General features: G+C 52.2%; 3 protein-coding genes and 3 pseudogenes across 3 annotated transcripts; 2 read left to right on the top strand and 4 right to left on the bottom strand.

Moving 5' to 3' along the window:
* Positions 1–3,424: 3,424 nt before the first annotated feature.
* Positions 3,425–5,327, top strand: SAPIO_CDS2596 (uncharacterized protein; the record flags this gene model as incomplete). The annotated part of the gene is made up of 7 exons (XM_016785574.1): positions 3,425–3,584; positions 3,692–3,800; positions 3,995–4,115; positions 4,209–4,476; positions 4,581–4,734; positions 4,807–4,944; positions 5,249–5,327. 7 exons carry the CDS (start codon positions 3,425–3,427, stop codon positions 5,325–5,327), a joined length of 1,029 nt encoding a protein of 342 aa, XP_016644950.1.
* A 788-nt stretch (positions 5,328–6,115) lies between these two features.
* Positions 6,116–7,954, bottom strand: SAPIO_CDS2595 (uncharacterized protein; the record flags this gene model as incomplete). The annotated part of the gene is made up of 6 exons (XM_016785573.1): positions 6,116–6,539; positions 6,610–6,729; positions 6,789–6,856; positions 6,912–7,493; positions 7,574–7,782; positions 7,894–7,954. 6 exons carry the CDS (start codon positions 7,952–7,954, stop codon positions 6,116–6,118), a joined length of 1,464 nt encoding a protein of 487 aa, XP_016644949.1.
* A 1,568-nt stretch (positions 7,955–9,522) lies between these two features.
* Positions 9,523–11,573, bottom strand: SAPIO_CDS2594 (Uncharacterized protein; the record flags this gene model as incomplete). The annotated part of the gene is made up of 2 exons (XM_016785572.1): positions 9,523–9,564; positions 9,768–11,573. The coding sequence occupies 2 exons, from the start codon at positions 11,571–11,573 to the stop codon at positions 9,523–9,525; spliced, it is 1,848 nt and encodes a 615-aa protein (XP_016644948.1).
* An 826-nt stretch (positions 11,574–12,399) lies between these two features.
* Positions 12,400–12,954, top strand: SAPIO_CDS2593 (annotated as a pseudogene; the record flags this gene model as incomplete).
* Positions 12,955–13,901: 947 nt separating this feature from the next.
* On the bottom strand, positions 13,902–15,599 carry SAPIO_CDS2592 (annotated as a pseudogene; the record flags this gene model as incomplete).
* Positions 15,600–16,552: 953 nt separating this feature from the next.
* SAPIO_CDS2591 lies at positions 16,553–17,206 on the bottom strand (annotated as a pseudogene; the record flags this gene model as incomplete).
* Between the last annotated feature and the right edge of the window lie 364 nt (positions 17,207–17,570).

The raw sequence follows: 17,570 nt of genomic DNA, 5'->3' as shown, positions 1-17,570 counted from the left end.
GGAAGGAGCACCCAGTCCTCGGCTTACATATGGGCTTGGACTGAGACAAGCGGTTCCATCCCAGAACAACCCCAAAATCTCCGCCATCGCTGCATCACAAGGTGGGAAAGATAATAGAATGAATGCCATTGACCAATCTACAATCTTCTGGCGAGTTGCCGGGCATCAGCCCGTCGACAAATGGCGAACAGGTATCCTCATCGCCATGCCTCCTCCACATCAATCGAGCGAGGACAGATCCTACCTGACAATGCCTTCAATTCTCGTAAGTCTCCTTCGCCGCCAGATGCGGGTTCATGCGTACAATATTGACCTTTGCTGGCAATAGGATATTCAGTCCAACCACAAGAGCCAACCTCCGCCAATGCCGTTACCCGGTTCAGCATCCTCATTTATCTCGTCGACGACTACTTCGTACTTCACTCAGATCAGGTTGGCATTTTCCCACGCCAACTACTCGCCCACTATATCGAGAAGAAATAGACTGAACCCCTTTTAGGGCGACGAATATGACGATTTCGTCTTGGTTCCACGGGTGTCGAGCGGCACGGTGAGGTACACTGACACCTACATGCAGCCAGTTCATTTAAACGGGCCACGGATTTGCACATTCGCCGACGGCAATGGTGAAGATAACTCATTTGGTTGGCTGGATACATCCACCGCATTCATCCTCGTCCGACATATACTCCCATTCCCATTCCCGCTCTCCCAAGCGAACGCCGATACACGACAGGGTTATCACCAGCACCTCGGTTGACCCCTCCTCCAATCCGCATGTTATCCTGGTGCTCGCTACCGTCCCGCCCTCCCGGTCCCTCGCCGTATTCGTCTTTTGTTCACAATGCCCAGACATGAGCTGGTCTTAAACCCTTTTCCCCTTTGCCGTATATGGCCAGGTTCGCCAGCCACGATATCGCAGCTGCCATGGGCGAGGTGCCTGACTCTCCAGTTCAAGACCTTACCGAGCCACCTGATCCAGGCGAACCCTAGCTCTCTGCAACGGCGACACTTTGCCTTAGGCGAGCAACATACGAGGATCACAAGTCGCGGCCCCCCTCACCCACTTCGGCAGTCCCCAAGTCCGCAGGCAGCTCCCGCCTCCCCAATATGCATCTGCTTATTCTTCTTTGACCAAGACGTAGTGTCGTCCCGACGTCGCCTAAGGCCCGTCTCTTGATCACAGTTCCTGGTATTGCCGTCTCAACCTGTTTTAGACTCTTACCCTCTTATCCACACCCGAGTCTCTTGGGGAGCCGGGACGAAATCCGAACGCGGGTCATTTCCTCGCCGAGATGACTTCAAGCCTCTAGATAAGTGGTGGCAGTTTTTGTCCTCGGCTTTTATCCACTTTTCTCGCTCGCTTCTGAGCGCAGGAAAGAAACCTCCGAGCCGTGGCCATCGACGTGGTAATATCCCTATGTTGCCTCCCGCTCCATCATCAAGATCGTCTTCTTCAACACCCTGCGAAACTGCCCACGACTTTATTCTACCTCAACGGTCATGCCAGCAAACCCGCCTCCCTGCCTCAGCAGTTAGAGTAATGATGCTTGAGTCAGAAGGGCACGCCATTTCTTGCCGGGCTCTTCATGGTGTCTGGTTCACCTGGAGCTTGCATTTCCGCTAGCTAAGCGGCTGGCTAAAGGCGTGGGATGGCAGACCTATATGTGGGAGCTCGCTTAGGACCAAAGCTGTCCGCGATACCAAGCCGTACTTCGTATGCGAACCTTACATTGCAAAGATTAACTGCATACATTCGTCAGCAGAAAAATGCCCGATTAACTGGCGTACGCTGGTAATAGGCAGAATTATCCCCCACCACCAGTTTCTTCGCACGCCCCCATCCACACCACGAACCCGTGCATGCACCACTCCACCAGATTCCTCCCTCTCATCTGCAATCAAGTGTTGCCTCTCCTCGAATCAACATACCATTTCCACCATGGCATATAGAATACTCCTTTACCCCTGAACTAAGGGTGCCCGTGTTTCCCACCTCTTTCTCCCCGTCGCATTATGTTGGTTGGCCCGTGGCGGATACAATAGCCTCGCTACGGTTAATGGACAGCAAGACCAGGAAAGCTTGATGCTCGTATGCTTTGAGTACTCCTAGCGGGGACCTCTCGGGGTCGAGGAAATGTCATACAGCTCGAAACAACTGAGTAGTTCAATTTTAGCTACCGCTCGTTCATCAATTACATCTATTTCGAGAAACAGGTCCTATAGTCACCAAGAGCACCCCATTTCTCGGACACGGAAAGCAGGGCAATCTCCATGGACAACAGTGAATGCCCTTGCGGCCTCCAGCCAGCTCGGTAGTAGAGCTCAAGCGACCTACGCATTTAGAAGCCCGATTCATATCCAACTACCTTATTCTCGTCCGCGTCCCGAATTTGCATTACTGCATTTTTTTCCAGGAATCGCGCGGCAATAACCGGCTTCCCTTGGGGCAATCCCCGGACATGTCGGGCCCATGACCGAGTCGTGCAGGACGATCTTGTCAAGCCCATTCTCCCTCGGTGATACAACTTTTCTTTAGGTTTTCTACGCCGGCACCACGCACAAGTGAAGCCGTCGGTACCTCGTGGCAGATGCGTCGGAATTGTGTGGGAGCAGTTACCCACTTTGTGTCGCCCACGTCCTGGTCGCTCGGAGCAGCAAGCTCTACTCTAAATTGAAATATTCCAGCTGGCTGGATACGAAATCCCTGTCGGTTACTCTTTTTTCTTCAAATTCGTGCCGCTTGCGTTGATGTTCTTTTTTAGGGAAGTAACTAAGCTTCCCGCCTTGTGCTGGCCAACCTTCTTGGTTCCTGGTAACCGTCTCAACACAGGCTGAATTGCAAGGTAATATTGTCCCGCAGGCATGTCAATATGGCTCTTTTGACTTGCTCCAAATATCACCTGGTCTCTGGAGAGATCAAGTCCGTGAAAAAAAACATCGAAACGATATCCCACTTGCCACTAGGAAAACACGCACGCTCGTCCATATTGATGATGCTATTCCTGGCTATAGCCTCGATATTACCCAATATCCAACATATTTTGCTCAAGCTATCTTTATTTTCCCGGTCACTCTTTTCGTTTTTTGACTATCAAGATCGAAAGCTTCACGCCCCCTCCTCTTCGCGATAGTTCGTTCCCACCATGAGGCAATATGGCGACTGCTCTAGTAGTTATAATAATGACCCCGGCCCAACCGATACCCTCGATCCCCTCCTCATAATGAAAGCTTTCCTCCTTCGGAATCTTATCCTAGTCGTTCACTAAGAAGACTGTTTTAATCATCACCCAGTTGTAAACTCTTCCTCCATTCGCTCGTTTTCGTTGTTTTCTATTGTTTTCTTTCTCATTGTTCCACTATCTTTGGATCTTTCCTTACCCTAATCGAAACGAACGCGACGACTGGAGAAAAGCAGTTCATAATGGCAACTTCTTTGAGATCGTTTGCGGTGCTATTCGCACTCCTGGCCGTCCGGGTCATGGCGGACTGTGTTAGTTACGGCATTGACTATGCCAACGGAGGCCAATACTACATCGACGCAGGCTCGAACCAGTATTTTAGCTTTGTCTCCGTCTTCCAGGGTATGTGGCCTTTGTGTGCACTCTCCGATATATGATGTCTGCGGGTAGCCTGCGCTAAGCTTGAGAGCTCTCCGAGGAGAACCTGTGTTTGACTGATTGGTATGCAGGCTGTCAGCAAGAAGCCATCAACCCCGTCCTCGTGGACCCCTTGGACAACTACTACTCCTGCTCCACTATCAGCACTCAGCCCGATGGCCAGCAGGTTACTTCCACTTGGTAAGCGCGTCCCCTGAAGTAGGAGGCTTTCCGGATATCAGCTCGAGCCTGATAGGCCTGGCCAATTCGGTCGAAATGCGAGGGTATGCTTTACACGGGCATACAGCCGAGCGCCTAGGCCAGCAGACGACATAACTGAGCTGGAGGAAGCGTCTATGTGTCAGGAATGATCACTAATATGACTAACTGGGCAGTGGTATTCCCTTCTCTGCCATGCGGTCTGGTAACTGGAAGATTATTATCTCTGGCGACCAGGTCAACGTGCAGCGGACCATTAGCTTGACCGTTGGCCTCCCCGAAACCTCTACTGTCACGGTATGGAATTCCCTTGAGCCAACAATTTACTCATCGCTTTGGGACGCCTTCTCTTCTTATTCTCACGGCCATTATTCATTAACAAATTACTAGGCCACCCCCACGATCGTACTTGGAATCACCAGCACCCCCAGGGCAGTTACTGTCCACACCACCGTCGACCAGACAATGACCCTCATTCTTGTGCCCTCGACCGTAACTGCTCCGTGCGGCGCCGGGCAGACCCAAACCGTCACCGACTACCAGAGGGTACCGACAGTCGTTGTCGAGGAGACTGTCACTCGCACGGAGACCAGCGGACAGGTCACCAGCTACTGGCAGACGACCGAGACCACTCAGGCTAGATGCCACTACCCCACCAGTATGTTTTGCCCCCGTTTAGTTCCATGTACAAGTACACCTACCGGCAGCTCCAGGCCGTCTTCGTGCTTCGTACCACTGACATTTCCTTTCTTCTTGCTGCAGAGAAGCGAGATCTCGAGGGGCGCGAAGAAGCCGCCGTCGCTGCGCAGACCGTCACTTACACGCAGACGACCTTCACCGTCACACAGACTGTCGTCACCACCATTCCCCCAAAGACCACCACCGAACTGGCCTTCAGGACACTCACTACCACCATGTAAGTTGCAGACACCCTACACGTTTTTGACACCCCGGGAGGATTTTCTAACAGGGATTGCTTTTTTCTTAGCCAACCCCCTCCCACTACGGTTTGCCAGGGAGGTGGCGGCCAGAACGCCGTCATTACCGTCAACCCCAACCGTCCTGCTGTCACGCAGACAAACCTTGTCTATACGACGATCCGCTCTTCGGGTACTGTCTGGGTCGGGTATGTATTATTTGATGTTCTTTTGTCTTCTTTTCGACTGCTCTTGTCGCATTTTCCTCCCACTGCATTCCCTTGACCCTGCTGTTTTTCGTTTGCCCGTCAAGCCGGACCAAGCCCGGGCCCGGTTAGTTTCTTGTCATTGGCTCGGTTCGCGGCATTTTCGGCGGTGGTTCCGGTCATGATGCGGCCGATTCCTCGTTCCGCACCTGCACTCGCGTCCCACGTTTCATTTCGTTTTTAATCTACTCACTGCATACACTTTCCGCTATCTCAACTCGACCTGCTAACTCTACTTCCTCTTCAGACAAACTGCATACACCACCATCAGCAACTCCGCCAGCGCGACTCAATGCTGGAGGGCCGGCGGCTGGTATGGTGCTTAAACGGGATACATCTCCTCTGGAAAGGTTCCTCCATAAGAAAAGGAACCTTTTCTCTCTTGTTTTCTTATACAACCTATCTGGCTCCCTTTTTTTTTATTCATCTCATGTAGGAAGCGAAGTTCCTCCCTTCCAAGTCTTTGCTTCGCACAAGTCACAAGGTTCCTAAAGGGCAATAGGAAATTTAGTAATAGGAAACGGGGAAGAGAAGTGGACTGGTGTAGTTGGTAAAGTTGGTGTCAAAACAAACTTCCTTTGGAAAGAAGATTAATGGATCTTGCTCGGGTCTTGTGTTCTTTTCGAGGGGATGTTAATCTTTTTTATTATTAAGTATTTTTAGTTTATTCTTCATTACTTTATTTATATTACTCTCTCTTCTTCTTCTTCTTCTTCTTCTCTTCTTAAAAGTAATTTCTGAAGTCTATGTGAATGTTAGAAAACTAAGCCTGTCGAGGGTCTCTTGACCCTCCTGTCTTCTCCAGACCGACTAACATCAAGCCATCGTTATGTTCTGTGATGGAACACTTGAACCTTTCCCTGAGCGAGACAAAGAGAGAGCTTATAGAGCTTCTTTGGGAATAGATATTAACTTAATTATTTTTTTTTAAAGATAAATCGCCATGACCCTGCCATGATCCCTTCATACAAAACCGAAAAACGCCCCCAAACAATAGACAAAAAGAACCCCATCCATAAATATTCAATCCCTCAAAAATTTTTTTCTCAATCTTTCCCCACAGAATATATGTTGCTTTGCCATCTCTTCTCTCTTCCGAAGTAATTCAATAATCTTACACAAAATCCCTCGTCGACTGCTCAGGACCCAGATCCTGATTCCTTGCCACTCTCGTAGCATTAACGTCCATCAACCCAATCTGCTGCGGCGAAGGCGAATACTCCCTCCTACCGAGATCAATACCGCGTTCACCGCCGCCGCGCTTCCCGGAGCCTTCGCCGCCGCCGGTGACGGAATCACGATATGGCACGGCGTCGTCATCGAGGTCTCGACGCCAGGGTTCGGGTGGGTTGTTGTAGCCCTTAGCCGCGGCCGAGGAGGAGGGGAAGACGAAGCCGGAGCCGGCGGAGGCGCGGTGGCCGGAGATGCGGGCGCGGAGACCCTTGTGGAAGGTGAGGAGGGAGACGGTGGCTGTTAGGAGGAGGATGAGGATTGCTAGGATGATGTTGAGCATGCTGGCGAGTGCGAATTGGAAGCCGCTGTGGGAGAGGGTTAGTATTAGGCAGTCCAGGGGGAAGTGATAAGGGAAGGGAGGGGCAGGCAGCGTACATGAATGCGTCGACGGCGCCGAGGAGGATGACGATGCGGCCAAGCCAGAGGTGGACGGGTCGTAGCTTGCCGGGGACTTGGCGTTTCTTGAAGCGGAGGTGGTGCAGGACGCCGATAACACTGAGCGAGGTTAGCATTTTGATGTTCTGGGAAAAGAGAGCAGGAACAATGAGGCTTACAATTGTCCGATGAGGCCGGCAATGACGATGAAGCCGATGACTTGGTGGGTCGAGACGAATTTCCGCGACTTACAAACAATGTCAGTGAATCCAATAGAGGCGTATCAACTGGATTCCACTTACCCTTTGATAGTGGAAACTCGTGATAACACCCAACCCAAGTCCCCCAAGCGCGCCAAGGAGGGAAATTCCCTGAATAACAGCATGTCCCTTAACCGAATTGGCAACCCTCAAAACAAACACGCCAATGGGCAACAACACAATAAACACCAAAATCATAGCAACAGCGTGAAACGTAGACTTGGCATCAAACTTCCCACTCTTCTGCTCATGCTGCTCCGTAAACTGATTCTCCGACTTATCCGACAGCTCAGGCGCATCAGCATGGCCTAGCGTCTGGCCCATCTGAATGCCAAAGGAGCCGTAGCGCGAGTGGTACTTGATCGGGGCGGCGGGGTCGTTGGAGCGAAGGGACTCGCGGGGGCCGAGGGCGTAGATGCCCTTTTGGTTGTTGTCGTTGATGTCCATGTAGCCGCCGGGCCAGGAGCGGCATCCCGAGAGGCAGTGGGCGGAGAAGACGAGGTGGTCGTCGGTTATGCCGGTGCCGGGGAGGGTGAGGTATTCGAATTGGGGGTAGTAGGTTGGTTCGTAGTCGCCGCGGGAGTAGCGGGGGCTGAAGGTGACGTTGTTGCCTTCTTCGTTTCTCTGTGTGTTTGCATTGGTTAGTTGTCTGTCTCTTCCTTTCTAGGAGTATATGGTGTATAGGTATCGGCGGGGAGACATACGTAGATCATGAGCACGAGGGCACCGTCCATATCTTCGGAGCCGAGGCCGATGGCACCCCAAGAATAGTCCTTGGGGATTCGGATGGAGAAGAAGAAGTCATCGTCGGTGACATCAGGGACTGTGAAGCCAAAGGCGATGGCCTTGTCTTCGGAGACAAAGGTAGCTTGGCCCTCGACGACATCGGCGAGAGTGGGCTGGGAGAGGAGGCCTTGAGGGGAGATTTCTCGATTAGCCGGAGCATGATGGAAGGCGGACTTGGATGCGAGAGTCGGCCAGACGGTGAACTCGTGTCGCTCGCTGATCGGGATTCAGGACTCACCTCCTGCTAATAAAAGAGCTCCCGCTGCAGCGGAGCCTATCCGCCGTATCCTGGACCACATCTTTCGGGCGTGTTTGGGGAGTATTCGGTGTTGGATATCGTCCTTCAATTGGAATTCGCGAATTCGAGAACAAGATAGGGGAAGGACTCGTGTTCCTTGCGCGTGCCTCGGTCAACCGTCGTCGTCGAAGGTCGTAGGGGACGAGCAACCGGTGCAAAAAGGAGCGAGGGGTGGGAAGTGATTTAACGAGCGACGTGGGATGGAAGAAACACCATCGCGAGGGAATGAGAACAACTCCACGAAAGGCAACAAAGTAATTCAATGCCAGTGATTGCTTTCTTCACTTTCACGCTGACAGTCCGGTTGGTTTGTCCCCCCTAAATCAATAAAATTGGGGAAGCATGGCTGTCCGGTCCAGTGTGGGGAAGTCTCGAATGTCACTCTACACGTAATATCAGAGAGAAGGTACTTTTAGCTACTAAGGTACACTGATTCGTATTAATGAGACCCCCTATTAGACAAAAGTTGAGAGGGGAAAAATGAATGATGGACTCGACTTGGTCAAGCTCCAAGTTGGCCGCGTCAACAGATCATGTCAATGCCCCTACCTTTGTACAAAAGTCACGCCCTTGTATATCATATGTTCCACCGTCGATTCTGGATTCTTGAGTCTCGACTCTTTGATTCAGTCTCAATACGAAGTGCTGATGCGGACACGCAAAACACCTGTCATTCCTCGTGGTGTCAATTGGCTCAGGCACAAAACACGCTACTCCCGCACGATGCATAAAGCTAAGTTCAGAGCTGCGAACCAGTTTTAATTGGGTTTTCGTTTTGACAGCCCGCATAAAATTATGCACTATATTCGGATGTCTGCTGATATGCGCGCCCCGTCCTAAGTTTTGTCTCGATCTCCCTTTTAGGAAGCGACACGAATATTTGCCTCTCTGATTGGATGGAATCTGGGCCATTACATATATCCGAGACGTGATTGGATACTTTTTCTTCGTGTTCTAGATCCCAACTGACATCAAGTGCTCGCAGCAGACTTCGGATTGGGCACGGGTGACGACCTCGTCGTTTCCTGAACCCAGACTCAGGCGTGTCTAAAACCGTCTTTCACAAGGGGTGCTCCACGAAGTAGCCTCATGGACGGAGTTACGAACTAAAATTAAACTTAACGGGACTCCGTTTATGCCAGCGTCGATGTAGTTCGGCATTCGTTCCCCAAGCCGTGTAAGCACGTGACATCGCGACTGGTCTCTGAACGCGTCCTGATCGTTGAGAGTTGAGACGCGTCAAGTTCAAAATCTGACCTTGCCTCGAGAGAGGACAGCACATGGACAGTAATCAATTTTCAAATCGAGTGCTTTTTTGTGGTTTGATTCTCGGCTTTGGTTAAAGGATGATGATGGAAAGCATGTCGCTCACTTGTCTGCGTCAGGCAAACTTATAAAATAAGAACAGAGAAGTCTGCTCTTCCACATAGATCAAGAGAGCATTCCAAACAGGAATCAATCCGAACTACGGCAGGAATAGGACAGCAGCCCAAAGCAATAAGTGAATAAAACCGGAGATCGTCCGCGCCATCAACCGCAACAATTCTTGTCTTGCAATAAGGGTACTCATTAGGCATTAACGGTGAGGTATAGCAGCAGAACTGATCTCCCCTCTCCAGTTCAGCATCCCGGTTAGCATGCTCGCACCTTTCAGACACAAGAGAGCAGGCCAGCGCCCTAATAGCCTCTGTAGGGTTGCGGGTAATATCGACGGACGGCCCTGTTAGGGACACGCCCAAGTTGACAAAACCGTCTTTTGCTTCCACTCTCCATTTCAATTTGTAATCAGGATAAAGGTTAAGAGGCCGAATTACCTCTCTCGAGGGCAGCACCCTGCCGCATGGTGGCGGAGTGTTCTGTCGCTCGATCTCCGACTTAACAACCTCGTATTTTTCGGACTGGAATTGCAATAGGCCGGGAAGCCAAGATAGCGCGAGGTATCCTCTCCTCTTCACGCGGCGGGTGTCGAAGATGGTAGGATAGACGGCCTGGCCCTTGAAACAGGACATTGCCCAGCGCGTCGTGGATACTTCCGTCCCGACGTCGTGCCCTATCAACGTCAGGGCCCAGGCGAGCAGACATTCGATTTTGCAAGGCTTTATAAGGCCGGAGCCGCTGCTTCCGTAACCGACAGTCTGACGCGTAAAGACGGAAAAGACCGTCGCGTGGTAGTCATCGCGACGACGGTCTCTGCCATTCTCAATGCGAATGAGGAGATTGTCCGACAAGTGGAATAGGGATAGCGCGAGGGCATCGCTGAGGAAAAGGGCTGCATCGTAAAGAAATTGATCTCGGAGGCACCACATGGGCCCTCTCCCGGTTACCATGTCTAGAAGCGAGCTGGTTGTGCGGGCACACGCCTGGCATAAACAATTGTCCTTTAGAGACTTGAGATGCAGCTTTACCAGAGGCAGATCGGTTATTCGCGTCCCTGGTGTCAGTTTCTCCAGCTCTAAGCTCGCCCCGTCCTTTTCCACACCTAGCATACGGGAGATCATCTCCGCCACCGAACTATCACTCCCGAAAGGAACCGTGCGATAAGTTTTCACCACCTTCGCATCTCGCTGTCGGGGATTCATGGTTATGGTTTCTTGGCTGGTCTTGCTCGCAGTAAATCTGCACCGGTCGAGATATTCCTTTGCCGCGTACGGAAGACATTGCTGGAGGGCACGGAAAGCTTGGACTTGATCGAGGTTATATTCCTTCAGCATCCATTGGCCGTAGTTTCCGATTGTTGTCATGCCTGCCCAAGGTTTACCGCTGCCCTCAACGATAAGTTCCTCGGGGTCTCCGATATCATGATAGATCGTTACCGAAAAGGTCTCGCCGTTCTCCGAATGCCCGGTGTTGATAATGATATCAACGCTCAGGTCGGGTTGTTCGAGTATGGGAGTGCCATCTTGCAAGTACACCGATGGGGGAGCACCCAGACACCACCTCGTGAATGCGATTACCCACGGCGAGGAGGAGGTCACATGGATGACGACCTTGGAGACACTGGAGTCGCCGATCCGATGAAGTTGCCGAAAGGCATAGACTAATTTCTCGGTCGCCTCCGCAGAAGGATACGACGATGCACGTTGGAGAACTTTCCTGCTGGCGTCATCTACATCCGGATGTTTGTACAGATAGCTGTGCCAACCCAAAATCGAGTCGGTGAACCTGGCACGAGATAATCTCGCATCCAGCACGGACAACAAGTCTCTCAACTGCTTCGTCGTCGGAAGCAACGACTTATCCGCAGTTGTATTCCTCAACATGAGCGACAGCGCAGTCGCCGACTCAAAGGCACCCATAGTCGTCACGAGTGCCGCCGCGAGGCCGAGAAACTGTACGCCGGATGCCGTCGTGCCCAGCTGCGTGGCGCAGTCGTCGCGCGAATAGCCCACGACGCCTTGAAGGAGAAACTGGATCGGGGCGGGCTTGTCGGTTGGGAGGACGGAGGTCTCGATCTTGCGACATGTTTCGTGGCACATGGCGATTGTGCAGCCGAACTTTTCGCAGGCGAGGAGGGCTAAGGGTTGGATGTTGTCGCTTGTTGCGGCGTGGATGATGCCGCGGGAAATGGAGAGGGCGGAGTTTGCTGTGACGTCGAGGCTCCATTGTGCTGAGACGGACATGTCGGCATCTGCGAAGGAGACTTTAGGGGAGAGGGGGATTGGCGGTTCTGAAGGAGATGTAGAAATAGAAAGGAAAGGGTCGAACAGTCGTTTGATAAAGATCTATTGATAGTTGAGAGAACTCCTGGAGCGTAGTATTCACTAACAAGAAGAGCTGGGAGAGTGGCAGTGCTAGCCGCGGATGCCCACGGAGAGCTGGATTTAGCCCATCCTGCTGGAGACCGCAGCGACCGTAGCCGAGTAGCTAAAGGCGTCTTACGCTACCTTTGAATGCATCCTCTACAGATATGGGAGCGATATAAGCCAATGGTTAGCCGCCCAAGTGTGGATGGAGGGATGATTGGGCGATTGGGGGATGGGCCAGCCTGCTCTGCGATTCACTCTCAAAGTTCGAATCTGACCACACCCGGCACCCTTCGTGTCCCTGGAGGGTGACATTATATCCTAAATAAAGGTTCAGTGACTCAGAGCTTAGAAGTGGGTGGAAAGGACTCGAATTCTCGAGTCCTTCAACCTGACTGCGCTTGTGCGCAGTCTGATGGGCCTGGACGCGTCCTGACACGTCTGGGACACGCCGGGGGACCACCCAGACACGCGTGGGTATAAATACGACTCATTCTTCTCGCAGGCAGACAGATTGAGGGGAGCAAACTTCAACTTTTCATTAACATTGAAATTGCGGGGGAAACGGATCCATTGTGAGATTTTGTTGTCGGTGGACACGCAACTTTCTTTTCTTTTCGTGGGCAGTGAGTGTCAAGCACCCTTAACCCCCCTTTTTTATTTCTTGTGGATATAAGCTAACTTGAGCAGGCAAGGGATTGCCATGGGTTACAGCAGAAACGATTCTAACCGCCGTGGCTATCGCGGGCGGTCTGGTGGAGGTTACTATGGAAGATCACGCCGTGTCTCCTCGGCTCAGAAGGCTAAGTACTCGAAGAAATACAAAAAATACTTGTTCCAAGGTGCCTGGTTCGTCACGAGTGCGCGGTCTCCCGTCCAAAAGAGGAGCAATGGCTACCACGCTCGCTCAGGGCGGTCTGTGCCTTTCGACGATACCACGGCCATGCAGAACTTTTTCCGCACATTCATTCGATCCAACACGGTGCCTAAGCAGTGTATCTTGGTCCACGAGACGAAGGAGTCCGCCCTGGAAGAAGCTCGGCGCATGAAGGCGGAGGCGCACACTGATATCGAGCTCCATGAGATTGAAGTGCCCAGGCCGCCTCGATATGGGAGATGGGAGATTTACTATCGAAACTTGTCCATTTATGGTGAGGGTCTTAACTTTTACAGGGATGATGGCTTGGGCGACCACTTCCTCGTCGCTGGTTACATCGCTCAGAAGTTTGTTAAGCACAATGAACCTTTTCTTGGCTGATGGTACGTTTCTTCTTCCCTTCCCTACTCTAACTTCAATGTCAGTTAAACTAATAACATGTAGTAGTCTTTCTTCTACCTCGAAAGATGTGACGTCTTTTCTAACGGTGGAGGACTTACACAATAGGTTTGTTCTTGTCTTCCCTCGTCAAGGCAAGTAATGTCGGATGGTTCGGTTCCCTTTGTTCCTTTTCCGTTTACTCCAGATTGATATTTGGAAATGCGACGCTCGTTTCTTTCTGTCACCTAGGTTAGCCGGTTTTCATTCCCAGGGACCAGATTGGAACCTCTTCGCCTTTCCCTTTTGCTTTGCGTTTTATTATTTTTCTTTTTTTTACGGGTTACGGTGCGATCTTCAGTCGCCGGTGGAGGATTAGGGCACAGATTGTTCTCAGATAGCTCAGCAAGTGCGAAGTATGTAGGATATTGATTCACGCTCGCCCTCTCTCTTCAATCTTGTCGCGTAAACATTTCTTGATGAAGCAGACAAGTGTTCAGCTCGGGAACCCGAACCCGGTAAGCGTAGATGTTTCCTGGCTTGGCCATCAACGGCCAAGAGTTGGGGAAAAGATGGGATTGCAGACGATTACTTTGCGACCAACGTCTTCGAGAATCCTCCACTTCAAACCTCATCACTAACAAGTCGAACACGCCTCGCCTCGAAGGGAAAAGCCTGTAGTTCCCAATCTCAGGTGCGGGACATGAATCTAGTTTATACATCGTGGCTAATTCCAAAGCCACCGAGCAGGTGTGAGCCTGGGATGCCGGGCCTCTTGTCCAGCTGTAGTCTTCATTACGGGCGCGAATTCCTAATGAGAGACTCGATAATTGGCCGTTCCGTTGTACGACGTAGAAAAATCAAATAGAATAAGAAAAATAGTCTATGAATTCTCTATAATACGCATATGTTCATCATTATCATCATCACAAGAAGGAAAAAAAGGTCCCCTACGCCTCAAACGCCTCGTCCCTCCCATTTTTCCCATCCCCCAACCCAACCACACACCTCAACCTCCCCAAAACCCGATAAATAGACCACGCAGCATCGCCAGCACTATACCCATAATCCAAGATATAATACCCCAAAACAACCAACAGAATCAACGGCGCCGACGCCGCAAAATACACCCAAAACAGCTCCTGCCCCGGCGCATACGGCTCCGTCATGCTAAACACCGAAGAAGTGTACGCCAGCGGTATGAAAATCAGCCCGATGAGCGTGATGGCCTTGGTGCTCTTGGCTTCGCGGATCGACCGCTGCTGCTCCTTGTACGACATGCGATTTCCAGTGATACCCGCGAGACCCGTCACGGCGGCGTTGAGGGAGGCCGTGCGGTGTCTCAGTTCGCGGAGGCGATGGAGCAGGAATTGGAAATCGGCCGAACAATCTCTCCACCACGAGGGATCGGGCCCCTGGAATTCGGGGGATGCGTCTTTCTTATAGGGCGGCGGGTTGGAAAGCGGACCGTGAAAGGAAAGAGGGGCAGACGCCGGATGGTGGTGGTGAGTGGGAGTAGGTTGTTGCTCGTCAGTCAACGGGATACCGAGCTGGATCATGATACCCTCGAGATCCTCGAGGTACTCTCCCATGCGCCGTTCCCAGGCTTGCATGTCGCTCCAGAGGGCTTCGACCTTGCGCATCGGCATTCGCGTGAGATCTTGTTTCCGCGTGAGGCCTCTTTGAACGGCAATGAGGGCCGAGCGCACGTGTTCAATCTGCACCAGATATTGCGAAGCGACGATCTTTTGGACGAACGTGGCCACGCCTTCGGGGGTGGGTTCGATGAGGTGGGAGTGTGTGGAGAGGTAAAAGGTTAGGTCATCGAGGAGACAGGTGCGTGGCGGGCCGGAGAGGGCGCGGAGTTGTTCTTCTTCGGGGACGAAGTCGATGTAGCCGCCTTGGTAGGGGCGTGTTCGTACGGAGAAAGAGTCGGTGTATCCTTCCCCTGCGTGGACGCGGCGCACCGGAGGGTCGCAAATGACGAGACAATCCCAGCCTCCATCGGCCTTCCGTCGAGACCAAACACCACACTTTCTAACCGTCATCCCAACATCCAGGAACTGATCCCCCTCATCGACCGAATCCCCCCATTTTAACTCCCTGGAGACCCCTATGTGCTTCCCCGTCACTCCGCAAGCCCACTTAAACGTCTTGGGCGTGACATCAAATGCCATCACCTCGTGGTACCTCATCCTCAAGTGCGCTCTCCCGCCCCTCAGAGTCGAAGGAAGGGGAACCCCATCATTTGCGCCTCGCCAGGAGATATCGTGCACCACCACACGCTCATGTTCCACGAAGATCGAAGGGTGAAGGGAGAAGTGCTCGCCTAAAACGCTGGCGAACCCGGGGCCTAGTCCTTCGAGGATGTATACCGCCTTCCTGCCGGGTTGGGCACAGACAGAGGAGGCGAGGTGTTCTTCCAGGGATTCGGGTGTCGTGTACTGCGCCTGGATTGAGAAGGAGTTGTCCTCCTGAGCCTCGAGAACTGAGACGCGGACGTTGTCGTCTGTGAATGGGACGTGGATGTTGATTGTCTTGGGATCACGCTGGCGGAGGCGGGGATCGGAGGCACAGAGACGATTGACGGTCTCTTGGTAGGGCCCTTTGGAGAGCCAATGCCCGTCGTTGTTGGGTGATTTGGACATTTCTGTTATGTCAGGGCGGGGGAGAGGGTCTGATGACCCGGGAAGCGTGTAAGTGGAACTATGGAGGGAATGAAGAGATCAATGTGTGTAGGAAATGCTATAGCTGCTCAAAAACTGCGCGGCAAGCCATGGTGAATTTTAAGCTTATTTCAAACGAATTTATTTGATTATTATTCATTATCGTCGAGAATCTAGGCTCTCTTATATCGATGAATCCAAACGGGCGGTCTCCAATAATCAGCAATCGTGAGGCGAGGCGAGTCGGGTCCCGGATGCCGCCGTTGATCCAGTCCAGGTCCTGAAATTGGCTCACCGCGAATGTGGCTGAGCGAGTCCAGGAACAACCACACCAATTCGGGCCACCGAGTTTGTCCATCATGACTTGAATGACAGACGCAACCACACCAAATCCTTCGCCAATGCTTGTTCGCTTCCGGCACCTGCAACTGGCTAGTGTCCTTTGCTAAAAACAATTCCTCCGTCCTTGTCCGTAGGACCTCGAAACGTGGTTTGGCTCGTCTGCATGATGCGATTTAATTTTGGTCTCCGTGGGCCCCTGCTCCTTCTAGAAAACAGGGCGGTGCAACGCCAACCACCCATCATCTTCACCCACACGAGCAGGAGGCCTTTAGACCGCCTCGCCTCGTCTGGAGAGGAGGGGAATCCCTGACTTTTTGTGACGGGCCATTCCGACTTCTCACGAAAACTATGCGGGTTGTGATAATACCACTTCCTCAACTTCACAGAGCGACCGAGCAACCCCCACAAACCCAATCTCTCTTGCATCCTGCAAGGCGCCTTGCATTGAGTCTTATGCCTCCAAATGGGTATCCTGCGCGGTAGAATAAAAGAAAATGCTCACGCGACAGCTCATTCCCCCCCAATTCATCGCGTGCGCTCGCTCTCAATCGGGCCACCCCACACACAGACTGTAACCACGAAACACGTCCGCCTCATTCTTCCACTTCTTCCTCCTCCTCCCTCTCTCTCCTCTCCTCCTCAGCCTCTTCCCGCTCACGTACGCGTAAGCCCTCCACGAGCGCAACGCCATCAACGCCCGCAACATCCCCATTCCTCCCCTCCGCTTCCACTTTCCTCGCCGCGCTCTGCGCATTCGCGATCCTCTCCCTCACCAGCCTCGCAATAGCATTATCCGTCCTCACGTTTAATATCTCCAACTTCTTCTCCAAATCCCTCTTGAGATCCCAATTCGGTTTCTTAGGCTGTAGCTTGAACAAATCGATGCCCTTGTTATCCTCCTGGGCGTCCACGGCCGCTTTCCGCTCCACTTCCTCTGCCACGTCGGCCGCTAGCTCTTCTAACGTCGGCTGGTCCGGTTTTATGGGGGCTGATTCGAAGCCGAGTTTTGGGCCGCGGGTTTCGGGGTCGTAGTTGCGTCCTGAGAGGTGTAGACGCGCCACGTCGGCTTCGGTCTGGGCGACGAGGGTTTGGGAGGAGTGGGATTGTGTGGGCGGTGAGGGCGAGCGCGTGAATTCGGGAGGGGCGATTTCGTCGGCTGGTTGCTTGCGTTTGAGGGATTTGAGTTTGGCGAGGCGGGCTTTGCGGTCTTCTGCCGCTGCGCTGAGGCTGCTTTGTGGGGGGGCCATGGTTTGGATGAGGAATCCCGCGGGGGTAGTTTGAGTGGGAGATTTGGAATAGAATAAATTTGTAAAAAGAATGAGTTGTTGCGGTGGTGATATTTGGGCGGGAAAGCACTGGTGGATGGAGAGGACGAGGAATTCCTTCAAAGGAGATTTTGGCGATGAAAGTTTGCAAGGCTGAAGAGAGCCGAGATCGAGAGAGCTTCTTCGCTGATCAGTGGTCCAAGCACAGGGCAGTTTAACTTTTTCATACAGTGCTCGAAGGGCCTAAGTTGCTTTGTAGAAAGTTCAGCACCAGCCACACTTGAGCCACATCATGAATTTTGAGCCAATGAACGACAGGAGCCAATCAAGCTTTGAATTATTCTCT

Source organism: Scedosporium apiospermum (assembly GCF_000732125.1).
Source record: "Scedosporium apiospermum strain IHEM 14462 chromosome Unknown SEQ_SAPIO_0086, whole genome shotgun sequence".
In the NCBI taxonomy this organism is placed as follows: domain Eukaryota; kingdom Fungi; phylum Ascomycota; class Sordariomycetes; order Microascales; family Microascaceae; genus Scedosporium; species Scedosporium apiospermum.
The sequence above is the reverse complement of the archived record's forward strand: the minus strand, read 5'-3'. Positions and strand labels throughout refer to the sequence as shown.